This window comes from Notamacropus eugenii, chromosome 2 (assembly GCF_028372415.1).
Source record: "Notamacropus eugenii isolate mMacEug1 chromosome 2, mMacEug1.pri_v2, whole genome shotgun sequence".
NCBI classification, from domain to species: domain Eukaryota; kingdom Metazoa; phylum Chordata; class Mammalia; order Diprotodontia; family Macropodidae; genus Notamacropus; species Notamacropus eugenii.
In genome coordinates, this window is record NC_092873.1 from 87069196 (window position 1) to 87091637 (window position 22442).

The window sequence follows — 22442 nt, forward strand, 5'->3', positions numbered from 1 at the left end:
ATTAAAGGAGATCAAAGTTACTGAGATACAATCCAATATTAGGCAGACTATGTCACAATCATCTAAGAATAAAATTCCAGGACTTTGTTCCTTGAAAATTGGCACCCTTGTCTCAAAGGGCAATTTGCAAAAGATCTTCTCATTGGTGGAAATTGATTTCGTGAGGGTCAGAGTTGGTGAAATTTGCAGAAAAGAGAGATTCTGGTGTGTAAGAAAGAGATACTGAGACAGAAGACCAGGTTCTCTCTTCTCTCCAGTTCTCACTAACTTTATCTCGTGAATTTCCACTAATGAAGAGATTCTTATGCAAATAGATCCTTGAGTCAAAGATTACACAACTTCATCTTCTTTGCATATTTATTAGAGAAACTAGGAGCGTATCAGGGAAAAATCTTCTCATCAGACATACAAATAGGTCAGGGTCCAGAGTAAAAGGTCAAGTCAGGATTCAAGGAAAAGAATTTATCCATTAGTTCAGTGCAGATCAGCCAGTGACTGGGGAGAAAGCTTAAGGAAAGTGATAGTGAGGTGTAAGAATGATGAAATGACTGAGGTAACAAAGGTTTTAGCTCCCAGGCTTATCAATTTATTAAGCAATACATGCCAATTGCTAAACAAATCAAGATCAGTGATGTTTCTCAGGTTCCACTAAATATACAGGGGAGACACATTTTTACTCATTAGGAACAATTATTTAAATAAGACCAATTAATTAAATCAAATAACTAATACATTTAGATACTAAATTTTGTTATCTGATTTCTAATTAGAGGAAAGATTAGGGGTTTTCCAAGTTGGGAAGGGAAAACCAATAGGTGAAATACCCAGAAATCCAAAAAAGACGTGTCCTACTATCCCCAAAGTGTCTTCGTTAAATTAAAAAAAAACCTAGCAACAGTAACTATTGAACAGTACTGGCCCAATTTTCAGATTCAATATATGGGTTGCTTTTGAGAAAACTCCTTGCATCAATCTTTGGATCTGACTGGATTCCTAGTCAGTATAACCTAAGATGTCACATAAGTACGAAGTAAAGGTGGTCCAGGTCCCAGCCATGCAGGATGAGGTTGAAAAGATGCAATAATGTTTTCTACCAATTCCCACCACTGAAGAACATTTTGTTACAAGAAAATAATTGGACTAGACCCAAAAGTGGATAGAAAAAGAATTGTTAGCTCCAGAACTGAATCACAGGTTGAAATCCAAGTGGTTCACTCAGTTCCACTACCATGTGTTATTTTATCCCCTCAGTAGGAAAGTCCCAGAGAGCAGGTGAGAAATTTAGAAACAGTTTAGAGTTAGAGAATGCCTCTTTCAGTTTACTTACATTAGCATTCTCTTGGGACTTCATTTCTAGCAGCGTGTAAAAGTGGAGAGTTTCTGCTTTTATGTTTTCCTTTTCCTCAGCTGCTTAGGAAAATCAGTCTACTAGCACTTATTAAGTGACTACTATTTGAAAACCTTCACATTTTCTCTCTATAGCAGGGGGAAGCTGGAATTCTTATCTAACTAGTTCAAGAGAGATATTTGTCCCTCTAGAGCAGAGATTCTCGACTGTCTTTGCTAAATAGTCTTCTTTGGCATAATCATGCAATTGTTTCTGAGAATATTGTTTTTAGCTGATCTCCCCTTCCAATTAATGTCAGGAAAATCAGAATTTCGACTAAATTTGATAATGACCCACAGATTAACAACATTTAAGGGAGCAGATTAAAATAATTGTAGCCTGATATCCCTTCTTCCTGAGCAGAGTAGAATGGTGTTTGTCCCCACCTTCCTGCTTCCCCTGCTGATGGGAATTAAAGTCTCCCTTGGAGAAGGGGAATGGTAGAAGCTAGGTAGAGTGGTAGCTAGGTTGGCCAGTGAATAGAATACAGGGCCAGGAATCAGAAAGATCTGAGTTCAAATTTGACCCCAGACTAATTACGTATCTTTGGTAAGTCATTTAACTCTATTTGCTTCAGTTTCCTCCTTTGTAAAATGATCTGGAGAAGGAAAAGGCAAACCCCTCCAGTATCTTTGCCAACAAAGCACGAAATGGGGTCAGCAAGAGTTGAACACAACTGAAATAACTGAACTACAAGAGGAGGAGAGGAGAGCTAGAGATGTCTATTCTTTCTCCCTTTGAGCCACACAATGACACGCCATGCCACATGTGAGAGGGACAGCCTTTGTACACATGAGGTCTCATCACACAGAGGTCTCTTCACACACAGGATCTTGTTACAGGTGGGGCCATCCTTACACAATAAGAGACCCAGCATATTGAAGTATAGCTATGAATATAATTTCTAAATATATTTTATTTTTCATGATTACATGTAAAGACAATATTAACACTAATTTAAAAATATTTATTTTCATATTTTCTCCCTTTGTATCTCCCTCAATTGCCCCCACCCTAAATCTTGTTTTCGATATATTTTAAAACAAGTTCATGTACTCCAAGTAAAAATTTCCTGATGTAGTGTTTCAACGTAGTGTAGTGGCTGATATATGGTAGGAGGAAGCTACCCAATACAGTTCATAGTTACTAGACCTAGCAGAGGGGGAGGAAAGTTGGAGGAAATATGATCAGCTACAAGTGCTACAGTCTTTCTCTTTGAAGGTTTTCTTTATGGAAGGTCACATACTTTTTAGGGCACTCTGTATATGGAGGTTATGTTTGGAGCTTTGGGAGTGGAACTACTGAACTGTCAATGAGAACAATTCTGTTTGACTTGGTAGAGCCAAAACATGGCTTCTTAGACTGAGAAATCCCTTTGTCCCTCCTTCACAACTTGTCTTGTCAGCAATTTGCTGACCCTCTCCTCTCATCCGGTGTGTTTCTTCAAGGCACAGATTTACTTTACTTATTGCCTCCCAGGTTAGAACTTTTAGCCCTAGATTTAAGCTGTGTTTGTTTTTTTGCAGGAATCCAGACCCAGGATCTCACATTCAATAATTCACAATCTGATCAGGAAAAGATGCCTGTCCTATTTTCAGGTAAGAAAGGAAGTTGTAGAATCTGAGGAAACCCTTCTCTTTCCTTGGGAAAACAATCAATTTGAATTTCTCCCTGTAGAAAATGGACAGCTTCGTCTGTTGAATGGAAGAGGGCCTTGCTCTGGAAGAGTTGAAGTCTTTTACAATGGGACCTGGGGAACCATCTGTGATGATTCTTGGGACCTGAGAGATGCCCAGGTGGTGTGCAGGCAGCTGGGCTGTGGAGTGGCTCTCGAAGCCATGGTCTCTGCTCACTTTGGACAAGGATCAGGGCCCATTTGGCTAGATGAGCTTAGCTGTTATGGAAATGAATCCCATCTAGGAGATTGCCCTTCCCTCCATTGGGGTCAGCATGACTGCAGACACAAAGATGATGCAGGAGTTCTCTGCTCAGGTCTGGTTTACACACACCCTACTAACACTGAGGGACTTGTGGGAGCACTGAGGAGGTGGGGTTTGGAGACCCGAGAGAAAAGGAACTGATTCAGAGAGGGAGGACCCTAGCAGAGCTCTGCCTAGAGTTCAGTTTCAGGGCCAGGCCTCCTATCTGAAGGGTGATTTTATTCAACTAATACAATCGTATGGGTGGGTCTACTCCTTTATTTGTGTGTGTGCATTATTGCTTTATGTGTGTATATGTGTATATATATATTTATATGTATATAAATATATATGTTTGTATAACAAATACATGTGTGTGTGTATGTGTGTGTGTATGTGTGTGTGTGTATGTGTCCTCCTAATAACTATATTTCTAGTAGAGTGCTATTCACAGAGTACATATACAATATGTGTCTACTAATTTGCTTTACTTTGGCAATTCAAAAATTCACATTGATTTTGAAACTGTGAAACTTATTGGTGAAATCACAGTAGAAGCATTCCTGTTGTTCTCAGTGGTGGAGGTAAAACAGAAAGAAATGATTAAAAATATAGAGTAAGTAATACTGCAAAAAGAAAGTCTGAGATCTGACTCTTCCCAGTGGAGACTTTCCAGCAGAGCCAGAGAAACTAATACAATTTCCAGAGGGAAGAGACCCAGAGAATAGTGTATCAAATGTCCCCTCTGTTTGTGCCATACTTTCCTTTCCATTTACAGAATTCCTGGATCTCAGATTGGTGAGTGAAGACCGTAAGTGCTCTGGCTGGCTAGAAATTTTCTACAACGGAACATGGGGTAGTGTTTGCTCCAACTCCATGGACGACAATACCTTATCAGTGATTTGCAGACACCTAGGTTGTGGTGCAGAGGGGCATATTGAAACACTGTCTAGACCCCCCAAAAGTTTGAAGGCCAGGTGGATTGACAAAATCACCTGTAAAGGTCAAGAGTCTTTCCTCTGGCATTGTCCTTCTCAATCTTGGGACCAGAAATCTTGCCAGCAGGGAGATGAAGCCATTATCACATGTGAAGGTAACTATTTCTGTGTCTTCTGTTTGTCTCCTTCTTAATGGGATTTTTTTTTAGTCCAAGTGTATTCAGTCTGTGGACAAGATATTAATCCCAATTTATTTTAATCCATCCAAGGAAACAGTGGAAGAGACCTAGGCTGGTAGCAGTGATGGGACAAAGACTTCAAATTTTTTATTTTCTCTTATCAAAACCTTAACGTGAATGAGTTCTGAGTCAGTCTTTCCTCCACATTTCCTATCCTAATAGAAGATTAAATCTTCCCTCAAACAATCTAACCTCTCACTTCTTCAGTATATTCATTTCCAAAGCGCTCTTTCCAACTCAGAGACACAAAACGATTGTCATACTTTCAATCTTGCTATCACCTACACTTATATGTTTGTATAAGTTGCATTTATCCTTTGTGAACTCTGACATTCCTTTATCTAATCGTAGTTGATGGCCATTACACCTCTCCTTCTGTCTTGCAATCCCCTAGCTCTATTATTCATCCTCAGCATGACCTCCATTCCTCACTTTTTCCCAAGGTCATGATTCTTAAACTGGTCAAATTCTCCTCCTTGATTCTTTAGTGAACTTGGTCATTTCTCTTTCTGTCCTCTTCTACTGAGTCTCCTGCCCCTTTTACTGTGTCCAAACTTGCCCTCCCACAACTCATTCTTTGTTTATTCCCACCATCCATTGCTTTTGCTCCTGCTCAGAGAAACCTGAATGAAGTTGGAGAAAATCATGAAATCATGCCAACTGAATTTATCACAGTGTTTTACCTAATCTTCACAGGGCCCTCACTACAGCAGGGGAATCCTTTCATGCCTCCCTAATTAATTCACTAGCCCCCTCTCCAGACTGGCTTTTCCATACTTTTTCACCCCTCATCAAATCTTGTCTCCCCTTTTCTCTCATCCTTGTCTCATGTTACACTGAAAAAATTAAAGCCATCCCTCAAGTTCTCCCTATTCTTCCCTTCACATATCATATCATCCAGATACTTTCTGTTACTATCTCTTCCTTCACCCTGTCTCACCCAAAGATAAGACCCTTCTTCCCGAAGCAATTCCTTGATACTCACAACTCCCCTACCACATAAAACATAGCCTCTCCAATCTTAAAAAAAATCTTCACTTAATACACTCATTCCTACTAGCTTCCATTGTACATTTTCTCTCTCTATGGTGAACGAAATCCTTGTGAAGACTATCTACAATAGGTGGAGATAGTCAATGATTTCTTGCCAAATCTAATGGACTTCTCTCAATTCTCATATTTTACAGTGTCTCTGCAGTCATTGACACTCTTGATCTTCTCCCTAGGATTTCATGACACTGCTGTTTCCTGGTTCTCCTCCTACCTGTGCAACATCTCCCTCTCAATCTCTTTAGATCACCTCCATTAATCCTTGATGCTCCTCCAAGGGTATGTGCTGGGCTCTCTTCACACTCAATATTATCTCACTTAATGATCTCATCAGCTCTAATGATTTTAGCTCCACAGGGTTCTGCATCCACAGCATCCATGTAGATGATTCTCAGATCTACCTATCTAACCCTTCGTTCTGTCCTCAGCTCCATTCTCACATCTTCAACTGGACACCTGGACCTAGATCTTCTGCAGACATTTTAAACTTAATATGTCCAAAACTGAATATATTTCTCCCTAAACCTTCCTATTGTTTTAGCTTTCTTACTACTGTGGAATACACTGCTATCCTCCTAGTCACGTCATCATAAGTGGCATCCTCAATTCTTCTCTCTCTTTCGCCCTGCAATAGGCAATATTACAAGTTTTGTTGATGCTCCTTTTGTGATATCTCCTATCCACACCCCATTTTCTTTCTGACACTGCTGCCACACTGGTCCAGACCCACTCTGGGTGCTTGGAAGAACCTTCAGTTTGGTCATTCTGTCTCTCTTCCTTCCAGTCCATCCTCCACTCACTTGTTACATTCACCTTCCTAAAAAGCAAGTCTGACGGTGTCATCACATCATTCCCAAACTAACTTTAGGGACTTCTTTTATGTCAGCGATACAATATCACATCCTCTCATTTTAAGTCCTTCCTATCCTGAACCTCTCCTCCTTTTTTGATGTGATAACACTTTGTTTCCCATTCTATATTCTTCATTTCAATGACATCAGTCTCTTCTCTTCTTTGTGCAAGACATTCTATCTCCTGACTGTTCATTTTCACTGTTTCTCTGCATGTCTGTAATTCTCTCCTTCCTCATCCTCTTGGCTTCTCTGGTTTCATTTGGTGTTGTTGCTGTTGTTTTTCAATCACTTCATTCATATCCAATTACTTCTGATCCCATTTGGAGATTTCTTTTCAAAATATTTTTGCCATTTCTACAGCTCATTTTACAGATAAGGACACTGAGGCAAACAGGGATCAGTGTGTGGCTCAGGGTCACACAGCTCATGTTTGAGGTGAGATTTGAACCCAGGAAGATGACCCAGCACTCTATCCACTGTATCTTCAGCTTCTTCATACAGGTCCCAGTTAGAGTCCTACCTTTCATACAGAAACCTCTTATTTCTCCCCATTGATACTAGTGCTGTCCCTCTACTGGGGACAGCTAGGTGGTGCAGTGGATAGAGCACCAGTGCGGGAGTGAGGAGAATCTAATTTCAAATCTCTCCTCAGACACTCGACACTCTATAGCTGTGTGACCTTGGGCAAGTCACTTAACCTCAATTTCTTCTTCCCAGGTCATCTCCAGTCATCCTGATGAATATCTGATCACTAGATTCAGATGACTGTGGAGGAGAAATGAAGCTGGTGACCTGCACAGCCTTCCCTCACTCAAAACAAAGTCAAGTGCAAGTCATGTCATTATTTCTCTGATGGCATGGTTTTCTTCAGCAACGAAGGACGAAGACACACATAGTTCCTCTATTGATTTTCTCCAATTTCTCCTATATATATCATGTTTGCACAAAGCCGTTTTCCCATCAGCTCCTCCAATTAGTCTTTGAGCATCTTGAATGCAGAAACTGTTTTTGGCTTTTCTTTGCGTGAACAGGGCTTAGTACAGTGCCTGGCATATAGTAGTTTCTTAAGAAAATGGTTATTCACTTGTTCCCTTTGACTTTTGCTCTCCTTAAACCCTCAACTGCACATGTAGAACAGACAACTAATCAACCTGCTTCTCTAAGCAGTTTGATGAGATCTGACTGAAATTCATTTGCCTCCCATCCCGTAGTCTTCAAAATTTCTTGGCAACGTCACTTACTTTTCTTCTTTCCATCATATTACAAAATGAAGGACATCATTACTCATCACTGTGGTTGCTCTCTCTCTCTTCATCTTTTATCAGCACTGCCTCATCTAGCAGGCAGCCTCCCTTTGCCTCAGAGTTCTTCACTCTCTCTCCCCGGACTATTTTGATCTTTTCCTTACAGAGTCTCCAGTTTATGTTCACATCCTTCCTCTCTAATTACACTCTCCTCTCCCTAAAGGCAGGCCTTGTATGCTTTTTATTTATATGTGTATTTTGACTTAATTAGTAGCTTGTAGTGTGAATTCAACAAATCATTGAATGTCATAAAGATGAAGATGGTGCTATTGTGTATTTTGGGAGTAAATTAAGGGATCTTTGTGCATCATGCCATGAAACAGCAAAATGTAGGGCCCAAATGATATTATAGGATAATTATTAACCCAGATTTTTCCAATGTCTTCTCTTGGCAGGAAAGAAGGACACTGACTGCCCAACCTCTGGTCCCTGCACAGGTATCTCATCTCCGTTCCTCTCTCTCTATACCTGGGGCTCTCCGAGGTTGTTCATTTACTAGCAGGGAGTTTAGCAGGAAATTCTTCTTCCTTTCCAGACAAAGACAGACTCCAACTCACGGGACGAGGGAACCCATGCTCTGGTCGAGTGGAGATCTGGCGCAATGGCACCTGGGGGACTGTATGTAGTTACTTGTGGGACCAAATGGGAGCCAATGTGGTTTGTAAGCAGCTGGGTTGTGGCTCTGCTGTGGCTGCTGTTAGAGGGGCTGAATTTGGCCCAGCAAATGGGATCATCTGGATGAATCATGCAGTATGCGTAAGGGATGAGTTTTCTTTTTTGGATTGCCCTACAGTATCCATGGGGCAGGATGACTGTAATCATGAGGTGGATGCTGCTGTCATATGCTCAGGTGAGTGTGAAGGACATAAAATGGGGGTGGGAGCTCTGAGAATAGATATTGATCTGGAAAACATGGAGCTAGAGTCTGCATGTAAATAGAACTTCCACAAATCTGTCCTCTGATACCAAGGGGAGCTGTAATCTGATCCTGGGGTCAGAATTTAGAACTGAAAGAAAAATGGGTGGTCATCATCCCAACGTCTTTACCTTACAGAGGAGGAAGTAGAAGCCCAGTGAAGGTATCTGACTGCCATAAGGTCGCACAAACTAACAAGGATTATTTGCTGGGAAATTTTTGAACACAGATGGTGTGACTCAGAATTAAAATATCTGTTCTGTCATCTTGAGCTTTCTCCAGGCAGGTATTGTGGAGACAGTATGTAGGGGATTTGGTCACCTTTCTGATCTGCTTTAATAAAGTATTTGGGGCAGATCTCCCATCCCTTTTCTGGAGCTCTCCATGATGTAGAAATTCCTGGCCAAACTACTATCTGGAGATTTTTCTGTCTGGCGCACCCTCCTGAGCTAAGATGTAAAAAAAGTCTCATACTCACTTTTTATTAGATTTGCTCTATCAGAATAAAATCTGTCACATTTTGTATATCTGCTTGAAGGAGTTTTTCAGAGGGTATTCTGTGTGCTAATTGCTGTTTTTGCATGAACTTGACTCTAAATCGCAGTTGTGCAGTTTTATGCTAAAGAATGATAACATTTAATATGATTTTTGTTCTTATAAAAAGGTCAAAAGCCTGCACTAACCAAGCAGACCCTTTGGTTTTCTCTAAAAATATCCTTTCTTGTGTCAGTAACTTCAAGGACCTGTTTATGACATGATGCCTACAACCAGAGTGGTGGAATTGTTTTTTATCTTAATACACAGAGACAGAGGAAACAGACATTCTGGGGTCTTAATCTCCATCTAACTCTACTTTTCAATTGTCCTGTATCAACTGTGTTACAACCTATTCAACTAAGGAAAATCCTTTCTCATGATATAGTTAAAACATATGGGGACTAGAAATCTGAAGGACACAGAGATCTTGGGAATGTTAGAGAACATATTTAAGCCTCAACATCCTTGTACCAGGCAGTCAGAGATTTCCTTCTGACTCCATCATCATGTAACTGCTAGGTTTAAAGGAACAAATAATGGATATATATATATATATACATATATATATATGTATATATATATATATACATATATATATACACACACACATATATGTATATATACATACAAATGAACACACACATGTGAATAAATGTATATATATATATATATATATATATATATATATGTGTGTGTGCATGTGTGTGTGTACGTTTGCCTGTTTTTCTTCTAAGGAAATATTTTCAGGTCAATAAGGACAAAGGTAGACAAAGGGAGATAGAGTCTCCATTCTAAAGCAAACAAGCCTAGCATATCGGAATATGCCCGTTGTGAGTAGCAGTCATAAGACTAACTTCAGAAGTTGGAAGAGATCATTTGGAGTTGGTGTTTCATTCACTGTTATCAATCATTTCCTGCAGTTATTTCTATGTCAATGTTGCTACTAATCCTGGGTGAAGGGACCTAATACAACTAACCTGCATCAACTACATCCTCAGTGTAGCCCAGAGAGATTGATCTTGGGGCTCCTGCTTTAAGTACATAATTTTCTGATTGTAAAGAAAATGGAAGCTTTTCTGATCCGTGCCGAAGATGGTTTTCTGGCAACCAACAACATCTACTCTGTCCTTACCATAGTCCATCACCAAAGCCACAAAGTTTCTGCTCATAATCATATCCACATAAATCTCCTCACCAAATGTAACAGTTGCTAGAGTTAAGTGTCAAAGTATTGTGGGTTTGTCTGAGACTCAGAGACTGAGGAGAATAGATTGTACAGAGTAGGACGATCAAATCATAAAAGAGATTCAATGGCAGAAGTGATTGCTTCTTTTCCAAGTCAGCAGAAATGTCAGCTGTTTTCCTCTTTTTTATCTCATGCTCTATCTCTTTTTATCTCTTTACTCTTTCTCCCTCTCCCTCTCCTTTCCTGTCCTTCCCTCTACACCTCTCTCTGTGTCTATGTTCATGTGTGTCTCTACCTCTCCCTGTCTGTCTCTGTCTCTGTTCATCTATCTTTCTCTGTTTCTGTCCCTCTCTTTGTCTCTCTCTGACTGTCTCTGTCTCTCTGACAGATTTATGATGGCCTAACCCCACAATTCACCAAGCTATATACGTTTATTAAACTATTCATCTTCAGTGTACTTGCTGTTGTCTTTCAAAAAAGTTCTTTTCTCTTCTTCCTCCCTGATTTCTTACTGTGATAATGGGCCCTCATAGTTAAAGGAGTGATTGTTTAATAATATCCTCATTGCTTAGAAACTGAGTCCTAATGCTCAAACGTTTCAGAAGTAGAAGGAAATTAACCATTGAAAAATATGGAAACTGTATTTGAAATATGGGGTACAGAAATATAGACACAACCTTGGACATTTCAGAAACCTTTTCATGAATACCAGAAGACAGCTGACATATAGGCTATTTCAGCATGTTTTAACCGAATTAAAGGAAGAATAAAAGAACATAGTACTAGAAAATTAAAAATATATCCTATTCAGAGTAACCATGTTCTTGGGGTGGAAGAGAGGGTTACTTTTCTAATTGTGAGATATCATATGGGTTGATTTCTCCTCCTTGGCTGGAAGGCATCCATACAAGCTGTTTCCACATCTCTCCCCTGCCGAAAAGAGTAGCAAGGTTGCAATTCCTTACATACGTGAGACATGCTCTCCCAAAGAGTACCAGGAATTAAGTATATTCAGTTTGATTTCAGGTTTAATCAGAGTCAAAACCCTTCCAAGGGATTAATTGTTCTGTGCTCAGTTAAGGAAACTTCTTCAGCTTCTTCTCATTTGGGAACATGTGAGACAAAAATCTCAGATAATTAATTGTGTCTCTTTCTTCATGAGAGAAATCTTGGCATTCAGGAACACTCACTGGTGTTTTTTCTTGCCTTTCCAGGATTGGTGAAGCTGGTTGCAGGGGATGGGCCTTGTAATGGGAGGGTAGAAGTCAATTTTGGAACACAACAGAGCACAGTCTGTGATTGGAATTTCACTCTTTCTACTGCCAAAGTCATCTGTGCTCAGTTACAATGTGGGACTGCAGTCTCCATCATGAAAAGAGCTCACTTTGGAAAAGTAAATGGACTCATCTGGGATAAAGAATTTCATTGCAATGGAAGTGAAGCATTTCTGTCACAGTGTCCCACAGCAGCACTTCCACAAGGAAAATGCAGTCACAGCATGGACGTTGGAGTCATTTGTTCAAGTAAAACTTACACAATACTTTTATGCATCTCCCACATTGTACTTGACACTTAGATTACAAAGTAGCAATGACTTTTTTAAAACCTTATCTTTTTCTCCCAGGGTACACAGACTTTCGTCTGATGAATGGAAGCTCCCATTGTGAAGGGAGAGTGGAGATTCAAGTTTTGGGGACCTGGAGAACTCTCTGTGATTCCCACTGGGACCTTGCAGATGCCAACGTTCTCTGCCGTCAGCTCCACTGTGGTGTTGCCATGAAACCTCCAGAAGATGCACATTTTGGCAAAGGAAGTGACCAGATCATAGGGGATACATTTTATTGCACAGGGATTGAGTCTCATTTATGGGATTGTTCTGTTACTGTTCTGGGGACTTCTCCATGTTCCAAAGGAAAAGTTGCCTCTGTGGTCTGCTCAGGTTAGTGAAGGTAAATTTATAATATGTACTCCAAGGATATCTCTAGGTGATGGACCAGTGAAAGCATTAATATGTGCAGGAAGGAAAAAAATAGAAGTGTCAGTAATGTGGTGATCCTTTTCAGTATTCAGAGGAGTATCATGGCATCTTTTTTCTGATAGTAAATATAAAGAATTCTAACCATATTGTTGGGAATCCTGTATGATATTTGTACATATTTACTTTATGTCTGTGATCATTCATTTATGAATTTTCTTTGGGAATTCCCAGGTAGGGAAGATGCATTGTGATCTATTAAGTACTTTAAAGGAAATTAAGCTTACATTAATATGTAGTTCCAATAGTGGAAATGGATACAGTAGCTCTGGGCATTTGTAGGAAGTACTAAAAATAAACAAACTTACACAGGAAGGACTAAGAAATGTCCAAATTCACACGATGGTTGTTTACCCAGAGGAAAATGGTAAGATCAACCAACAATGATAGAATAGATTAAAGAAGATCAAAAATACTGAGATATAATTCAACATTAGGCAGTCACAGTCCCCTAAGAAAAAAATTCCAGGACTCTGTTCTTTGAAAATTGGCATCCTTGTCTCAAAGGGCCATTTGCAAAAGATCTTATCATTGGTGGAAATTGATTTCATGAGGGTCAGAGTAGGTGAAAGTTGCAGAAAAGAGAGATCCTGGTGTGAAAGAAAGAAATACTGAGCCAGAAGACCAGGATTTTTCTTCTCTCAAGTTCTCACTAACTTCATCTCATGAAATCAATTTCCATTACTGATGAAGTTCTTATGCAAATAGATGCTTGAGTCAATGATTACACAATTTTATCTCCTTAGCATATTTGTTAGAGATACTAGGAGTGAATTAGGTTAAAATATTCTCATCAGAGATACAAATAGGTCAGGGTCGAGAGTAAAATGTCAAGTTAGGGCTCCCGATAAAGAAATTATCCATTACTTGAGTGCAGGTCAGCAAGAGACTGGGGAGAAAGCTTGAGGGAACTGATGGTGATGCGTATGAATGATTAAATGACTGAGGTAGCAACGGTTATAGCTTCCAAGCTTATCAATTTATTAAGCAATACATGTCAATTGCTAAAGAAATCAGGACCAGTGATCTTCCTCAGGTTGCAATAAAAATACAGGGGAGACAGGTCTTTATGCATTAAGAACAACTAATCAAATAAGACCAATAATTAAAACAAATAATTAATACATTTACATACATTTGAAAACAAAATCTGCGCATCTGAATTCTAATTAGATGAAAGACTTCGGGCTTTCCAAGTTGGGAAGGGAAGAACAAAAAGGTGCAATTTCCTGGAATCAGAAAAAGAGGTGTCCTACTGCCCCCAACGTGTCTGCCTTCAATAAAAAAACAAAAAACAAAAAACCTGGAAAAAGTAGCTATTGAATAGTACTGGGACAATTTTAGATTAAATATATGGGTTGTTTGTGAGAAAACTCCTTGCATCAATCTTTGGGTCTGACTGGGTTCCTAGTCAGTATAACATGGGTCTTCATTTAAGCATCAAGTAGAGGTGTGCAGGTCCCACTCATGGAAGATGAGTTTGAAAAGATGCAATAATGGTTTCTCCCAATTCCCACCACTGAGGAAAATTTTGTTACAATATAGAAATTGAACTAGACCCAAAAGTGAATAAAAAGAAAATCAAGCTAGCTCCAGAATTGAATTACAAGTTGGAGTTCATGTGGTTCAATCAATTCCAGTACTGTGTGCTATTCTACCCTTCAGCAGGAAAGTTCCCCAGAGCAGGTGAGAAATTTAGAAACTGTTCAATTGTGCTACTTCAGCATTCTCTTGGGACCTCATTTCTAGTGGTATGTAAAAATGGAGAGCTTCTCCTTTTATGCTTTCTTTTTCCTCATTTGCTTAGGAAAATCAATCTATTAACACTTATTAGGTGCTTACTATTGGAAAACCTCCACATTTTCTACTTTGAGCAGGGTGAAGAAGGAATTCCTATCTAGCTAGTCCAAGAGAGATATTTATCCCTCTAGAGCAGCGATTCTGGACTTTCTTTGCCCCATGACCTTCGCTGGTGTAATCTTGCAAATGCTTCTGAGAATATTGTTTTTAACTGTTCTCCCCTTCCAATTAATGTCAGAAAAATCAGAACTTCAGCTGAACTTGATAATGACCCATAGATTAACTATATTTAAGGGAGTAGATTAAAATAATTCTGGCCTGATACCCCTTCTCTCTGACCAGAGTAGAATGCGGTTTGTCCCCAACTTCTTGCTACCCCTCCTGGTGGCAATTAAAGTCTCCTTTGGAGAAGCGGGATGGTAGAATGTTGGAAAAGTGGCAGCTAGGTTGGTCAGTGTACAGAGTACAGGGCCAGGAATCAGAAAGATCTGAGTTCCAATTTGGCCTCAGATTAGCTGCATATCCTTTGGTAAGTCATTTAACCCTTTTTACTTCAGTTTCCTCCTCTTGTAAAATGATTTGGAGAAGGAAATGGCAAACGTCTCCAGGATCTTTGCCAACAAAGCCCCAAATGGAGTCAGAAACAGATGAATATGACTGAAAAGACAGAATTACAAGAGAAGAAGAGAAGGGCTAGAGATGTCTATTCTTCCTCCCTCTGACCCACACAATGACACCCCCATGCCACATGTGACAGGGAAAGCCTTAGTACACGTGAGGGCGCACCACACAGAGGCCTTTTCACACACAGGATCTTGTTGCAGGTGGGGCCATCCTTACACAAATAAGAGACACAGTATATTGAAATATAATTAAGAATACATTTTCTGAAATACTATATTTTGTTTTTCATAATTACATGTAAAGACAATTTTAACATTCATTTAAAAATTATTTTTCTATTTTCTCCCTTTCTACCTTGCTCAATCGCCCCCATCCTAAGCCTTGTTTATCAATATATTTAAAAGCAAATTCAGATACTCCAAGTAAAAATCTCCTCATTTAGTGTTTAGACAAAGTCTAGTGGCAGAAATGTGGTAGGAGGAAGCTACCCTATACAATTCAAAGACCTAGCAGAGGGGGAGCAAATTCTGAGGAAGTCTGATCAGGTACAAGTGCTACAATCTTTGTCTCAAGAGTTTTTCCTTATGGAAAGGCACTCTGCATATGGAGGGTGTGATTGGAACTTTGGAGTAGAGCAACAGAACTGTCAATGAGAACAATCTTGTTTGGCTAGGTAGAGCCAAAACCTGCCTTCTTAGACTGAGAAATCCCTTTGTCCCTCCCTCACAACCTGTCTTCTCACCAATGTGCTGACTCCTCTCATCCAGTCTGTTTCCTCAAGGCACATATTTACTTTACTTTTCCTTTCCCAGTTTAAACTTCCAGCCCTAGATTTGAAGTGTGTTTGCTTTTTGCAGGAAACCAGACACAGTCCCTCCTATTCAATAATTCACAGTCTGACCAGGAAAAGACACCTGTCCTCTTTTCAGGTAAGAAAGAAAGCTGTAGAATCTGAGGAAACCCTCCTCTTTCTTTGGGAAAACGAACAATCAATTTGAATTTCTCCCTGTAGAAAATGGACAGCTTCGTCTGTTGAATGGAAGAGGGCCTTGCTCTGGTCGAGTTGAAGTCTTTTACAATGGGACCTGGGGCACCATCTGTGATGATTCTTGGGACCTGAGAGATGCCCACGTGGTGTGCAGGCAGCTGGGCTGTGGAGTGGCCCTTGAAGCCATGGTCTCTGCTCACTTTGGACAAGGCTCAGGGCCCATCTGGCTGGATGAGCTTAGCTGCTCTGGAAATGAATCCCACCTGGGGGAATGCCCTTCTCTCCATTGGGGAATGCATGACTGCAGACACAAAGAGGATGCAAGTGTTCTCTGCTCAGGTCTGGTTTACACACACCCCAGTAACACTGAGGGACTATGGGAACGCAGAGGAGGTGGGGTTTAGAGATGGAGAAGGAGCTGATTCATAGAGGAAGGAAGATTTCCTGACCCAAGCACAGCTCTCCTTAGAGTTCATTTTCAGGGCCAGGCTCCTTATCTGAAGAGAGAAATTTCCAGCTAGTACAATTGCATGTGTTGGCCTACTCCTTTATTTGCGTATGTGTATTACTGCTTTATGTGTGTCTGTATATATATATATATATATATATATATATATACACATACATGTATATACATATATATACATATGTATGTCTGTATACAAATACATACACATATGTCCAGTTATGTGTGTATGCATGTGTGTACTCCTTATACCTGTATTCCTAGTAGAGTGCTATTCACAGAGTACATATACAATATGTGTCTACTAATTTGCTTTATTTTGGTGCTTAAAAAATTCACACTGATTTCGAAACTGTGAAACTCAGTAGTGAAATCACAATAAAAACATTCCTGTCTTTATTAGAGGTGGAAGCAAAACAGAGAGAAATGATCAGAAATATAGAACAAGTAACAGTGGAAAAAGAAAATCTGGGGTCTGTGTCTTTCCAATGGAGATTTCTCAGCAGAGCCAGACAGCCTAATACAATTTCCAGAGGGAAAAGACCCAGAGAATAGTGTATTAAATGTCCCCTCTGATTGTGCCATACTTTCCTTTTCATTTATAGAATTCTTGGATCTCAGATTGGTGAGTGAAGACCGTAAGTGCTCTGGTTGGCTAGAAGTTTTCTACAATGGAACATGGGGTAGTGTTTGTTCCAACTCCATGGACGACAGTACTTTATCAGTGATTTGCAGACACCTGAGCTGTGGTGCTGAGGGACATATTGAAACACAGTCTAGACCTCCAAGAAATTTGAAGACCAGGTGGATTGACAAAATCACCTGCCAGGGCCAAGAGTCTTTCCTCTGGCATTGTCCTTCCCAATCCTGGGACCAGAATTCTTGCCAACAGGGAGAGGAAGCCATTATTACATGTGAAGGTACATATTTAATGATGAGTTTTTTTTTTAGTCCAAGTGGATTCAATCTGTGGACAAGATATAAAACCCAATTTATTTTAATCCATCCAAGTAAAGAGTGGAAGAGACCTAGGTTGGTAGCAGTAATGGGAGAAAGACTTCAAATTTTTTTTTTATTTTTGCATATCAATATTTTAATGTGAACAAGTTCTGAGTCAGCCTTTCCAGCACATTCCCTATCCCATTCCTGTTCCCTCGAACAACCTAAACTCTCAGTTCTTCACTAGATTCATTTCCAAAGGTCTCTATCCAACTCAAAGACAACAAAATATGGTCATACTCTTGATCATGGTATCACCTACAAGAGTTCTACTTCTATGTCTGTGAACTCTGAAATTCCTTTATCTGATCATAATTGACAGTCATTACACCTCTCCTTCTGCCTTCTTACACTGTTCTTCATCCAGAGCATGACCTTCATTCGTCAGCTTTTTCCAAGGTCATGATTCTTGTATTGGCTAAACTCTCCTCCTTGATTCCTTGGTGAACTGGATCATTTCTCTTTCCATCCTTTTCTCTTCGGTTTCTTGCCCATTTTACTATGTCCAAACTTGCCATCCTAAGTCTCATTCTTTGTTTATTTCCACCTTCCACTGCCTTTGCTCCTACTCAGAGAAATCTGAATGAAACTGGAGAAAATCGTGAAATCATCCTAACTGAATTCATCACAGTATGTGAGCTATGCTTCACTGGACCTTCAGTGGAGCAAGTGAATCCTTTTACGCCTCCCTAATTGATACACTAGCCCACATGCAATGCTGCAAGTCCAGTTGATGCTCTTTTTGTACCATCTCTCATCTACACTCCCTTCTTCTTTCTGACTGTTCTGCCACACTGGTCCAGTTCCATTCTGGGTGCTTGGAAGAGCCTTCTAGTTGATCACTCTGTCTCTCTTTCTTCCAGTCCATCATCTGCTCAAGTGTTGTATTCATCTTCTTAAAGAACAAATCTGACCACGTGATCATGCTGTTCCCAAGCAATATATTTAGGGACTCCTTTTTCCCTCTCGGATACCACATCACATACCCTCATTTTAAGCCCTTCCTCTCCTGACCTCCTCCTCTCTTTCTATTCTCATAACACTTTCCTTCCCTCTATATACCATTTATTTCAGTGAATTAATTAATCTCTGCTGTTCTGTGTATAAGTCACTCTGTCTCCTGACTGTGCATTTTCACTGATCCTCCCCTCGTCTGTAATTCTCTCCTTCCTCATCCTCTTGTTTCCCTGGCTTCATTTGTTGATGTTGTTATTCAGTCATTTGAGTCATAACCAATTACCCCTGACCCCATTCAGAGTTTTCTTGTCAAAGTGTTTTTGCCATTTCTTTCTTCAGCTCATTTTGCAGATAAGGAAACTGCAAGAAACAGGGTTAAGTCACTCGCCCAAGGTCACACAGCCTGTAAGTGTCTGAAGTGGGATTTGAACTCAGGAAGATGACTTTCCTGATTCCAGACACAGTACTCTATCCATTGCATCACCTAGCTGCTTCAATGAGGTCCCAGTTATACTCCTACCTTTCAAACAGAAACCTCTTATAATCCCCCATTAATGCTAGTGCTGACCCTTTATTAATTAATTTTCCCCAGTTTCTTCTGTATATATCATTTTTGCACAAAGCTGTTTTCATATTGGCTCCTCCAATTAGACTTTCAGCTTCTTTGTATCCCCAGGGCTTAGTACAGTGACTGGAACACACTGGTTTTTTTTTTTTTGTTATTTAATTTGTTTTCAGTGTTCTACAATTGCTAACATATAACTTGAATTTTTTTTTCCTCTTTTCATCTTTCTCTCCTCTCTCTCCCCTCCCTCCCTGAGATGGCATACAATTTTACATAGGTTCTACACTTACATTGCTATGAAATACATTTTCACATTCGTCATATTGCACAGAATAATTAAATGAATAGGAGAAATCATAAATGTTCATTGCAATGCAAGGACTTAAGAAAATTTCCAGTGGTCTCTTAAGGAAAAATGCCTTCCACATCCAGAGAAAGAACTGTGGAAATGGATTGCAGAATGTAGCAGATCAATGTCTTTTGTATTACAGTTTGGTTTGTTTTATGATTCCTCCCAAAAATACTAGTTTTTTAAAAAATGGTTTTTGACACATTCACTTTGACTTTTGCTCTCCTCAAACCCAGAATTGAATATTTAGAGCAAACAACTGAGCCATCTACTTCTCTGAGCAGTTTGATGAGATATGACTGGCATTCATTTCGCTCCTATCCCATAGTCTTCAAAACTTCTTTGTAACAGGACCCATTTTTCTTCTTTTCATCTTATTACAAAAAGAAGGATATCACTATTCATCCCCATGGCTATTCACTCTCTTCATCTTTTCTCCAGCACTGTCTTATCTAGCAGGCAGCCTTCCTTTGTCTCAGATTTCTTCACTCTCTCCCTGGGCTACTTTGACCTATTTCCTTACATAGTCTCCACTTTATGTTCAGGTCGCTCCTCTCTAATCACACTCTGAACTCCTTAAAGACAGGCACTTAGTATTTTATATTTACACATGTATTTTTACTCAGTCAATAGCTTACAGTATGAATTCAACTGATCACTGAATGTCACAAAGGTGAAGGTGGTGCTATTCTGTATTTCAGGAGTAAATTAAAGCATCTTTGGTTAAATTTCCCTGAAATATCAAAATCTAGCACCCAAATGATATTTTAGGATTATTATTAACCCAAACTTTCCCAATATCTTCTCCCTGCAGGAATGAAGGTAACTGACTGCCCAACATCTGGTCCCTGCACAGGTATCTCATTTCATCTCTCTCTATATCTGGGGCTCTCCGAGGTTGCTCATTTACTAGCTGAGAGTTTACCAGTCAATTCTGCTTCCTTTCAAGACAAAGACAAACTCCGACTCAGGGGAGGAGAGACTCCATGCTCTGGACGAGTGGAGATCTGGCACAATGGCTCCTGGGGGACAGTATGTGATGACTCATGGGATCTAGCAGATGCTAATGTGGTCTGTCAGCAGCTAGGCTGTGGCTCTGCTCTGGCTGACCTGGAATGGCCTGCATTTGGCCCAGGAAATGGGACCATCTGGTTGGATGATGTGCAGTGCAGGGGGATGGAGTCCTCTCTGTGGGATTGCCCTGCAAGTCCCTGGGGGCAGAATGACTGTAAGCATGAGGAGGATGCTGGTGTCATGTGCTCAGGTGAGTGTGACGGGCATTAGATGGGGCTGGTAGCTCTGAGGACAGACACTGAGCTGGAACATATGTGTTAGAATGAGCATGTAATTGGAGTTCCCACAGGTCTGTCCTCTGGTACCAGGGAAGACTATAATTTGATCCCAGGGTCATAGAATTTAAAACTGAAAGTAAAAGTAAAATGAATGGTCATCATTCTCATCTCTTTACTTTGCAGAGGATGAAGTAGATGTCCATTGGGGTCATGTTACTTCTATAAGGTCCCAGAGGCTAGCAAGTATAACTTCCTGGGATATTTTTGAACATAGGTCCTGTGACTGCCAAACTTACAATCCTTTTTCTGCCCTCCAACTCTCTCCCTAAGCTTGTGCTGGGGGGAAGGTATGGAGGGATTTGGGAACCTTTCTGAGCTGGTTGGTTAGTGTAACTTGGGCAGGTCTTTACATGAGATGACTCCAGCAAAATTCAGAGCCCACAGTCCAGTGTGTTCTCTACCCCAACTCCAGTTTTGGTTTCTTTCTTTCCAGTGAAAAGGATAGGATTATCTTGTTATCAGGTTATTAATTTGTGTCTGTCTCTTCATGACTCCATGGGACTTTTTTGGGAAAGGTAGTGGTGCAGTTTGCCATTTCCTTCTCCAGTGTGTTCTCATTTGAGAGATGAGCAACTGAAGCCAATAAGGGTAAAGTGACTTGCCCAGGATCACACAGGTAGGGCAGGAGCCTGTATTTGACCTCAGGTCTTCCTCATCTACTAGGCCCTGGGCTCTATCCATTGTACCACCTGGTACCTCTCTGCTATCAAATAAGGTACAATATTCAGCCACCCTCCCCTTCAGCTCTAGACTACCTCAGAGTGGCTCACAACCAATGAATCTATTAGAATTTACTCATAAGTGCTTACAATGTACTAGACACTATGTTAAATCTTGGCAATAAAAAGGCAGGCAAAAACATTCCTTGCTTTCAGGCAGCTTACAATATGATGGTCTAAACAACAGATAAATAACTAGATTCGTAGAATATATATGCAGAGTAGAAGGAAGGCAAGCTGGAAAGGAAAACTTAAGCATCTGGAATGTCTCCAGAAATCTTTCTTTAGAAGAAAGTATTTGAGTTAAATCTTGAAGTAAGCTCAGCACATCAAGAGGTGGAGGTAAGAAGGGTGAGCATTTCCAGTAAGGAGAGCCAGAAAGCTACTATTCAGGTACAGAGATGGAGTATCATAAGTGAGGAACAGGGAATAGGCCTCTATAGCTGATCAGTAGAATGTGGAGAGTGGAGGGGTATATAACAATTGGGGAAAGGTATCATGAGACCAAGTTGAGAAGAAATGTGGAGCACAGGGGAATTCTATTGCATCCTGGAAGTCACAGGGAAGTATAAGACTTTGTTGAACATGATGTGGGCAGGTAGGTGATGTAGAACTGGAGTCAGGAAGAATCATCTTCCTGAAGTTGTATCTGGCCTCAGACACTTTCTAGCTGTGTGAACCTAGGCAAGTAACTTATTTCTGTTTGCCTCAGTTCATCAAGTGTAATATAAGGTAGAGAAGGAAACGACAAAACACTCAAGCATACCTGGCAAAAAAAACCCAATTGGGGTCACAGAGAATCACACATGATTGAAAATTGATTTAGCAAGAAGAAAAATCATGAGGCCAAAAGTATTCTCTAGAACAGGAGTGGCAAACCTGTGGTCTTGAGTCCACATATTTCGTTCCAGGTCCTTGGATGTGTTCTTTTGACTCAGTCCAACTTTAACAGCATAAATCGTTTCAGTAAGAGGATTTGGTCTCCGAATTTTGGATTTAGGCAAAGGGTTGCACTTGATGACCTAGAGGATCATGTGTAGCCTGAGGTCTCAGTTGCTCCTCCCCTGTTCTGGAATGACCACTTTAGCTGCTGATTCAAGGATAGATTTGAATGGGGAGGACCAATGAGAAATCTGTACAATAGTCCTGGAGATGTTGGGGACCTGAACTAGAGTGGTGGCTGTATTGTGGAGAGAAGGGAATTTGGGGACATAGAAATGACAAGATTTTCCAACTAATTGGATCTATGGGCAAAGTG

The 22442-nt window shown here is 40.2% G+C and overlaps 1 protein-coding gene across 1 annotated transcript in view; it reads left to right on the forward strand.

The window, feature by feature from the left end:
• Nucleotides 1-22442, forward strand: part of LOC140522739 (antigen WC1.1-like) — an 88769-nt gene that overhangs the window by 62158 nt on the left and 4169 nt on the right. The window contains exons 18-28 of the mRNA XM_072638037.1: nucleotides 2914-2985; nucleotides 3065-3379; nucleotides 4085-4399; nucleotides 8087-8128; nucleotides 8227-8541; nucleotides 11545-11853; nucleotides 11955-12269; nucleotides 15647-15718; nucleotides 15802-16116; nucleotides 16849-17163; nucleotides 19928-20377. Coding sequence (XP_072494138.1) covers nucleotides 2914-2985; nucleotides 3065-3379; nucleotides 4085-4399; nucleotides 8087-8128; nucleotides 8227-8541; nucleotides 11545-11853; nucleotides 11955-12269; nucleotides 15647-15718; nucleotides 15802-16116; nucleotides 16849-17163; nucleotides 19928-20377 — 2835 coding nt within the window. The remainder of the gene's footprint in view (nucleotides 1-2913; nucleotides 2986-3064; nucleotides 3380-4084; nucleotides 4400-8086; nucleotides 8129-8226; nucleotides 8542-11544; nucleotides 11854-11954; nucleotides 12270-15646; nucleotides 15719-15801; nucleotides 16117-16848; nucleotides 17164-19927; nucleotides 20378-22442) is intronic.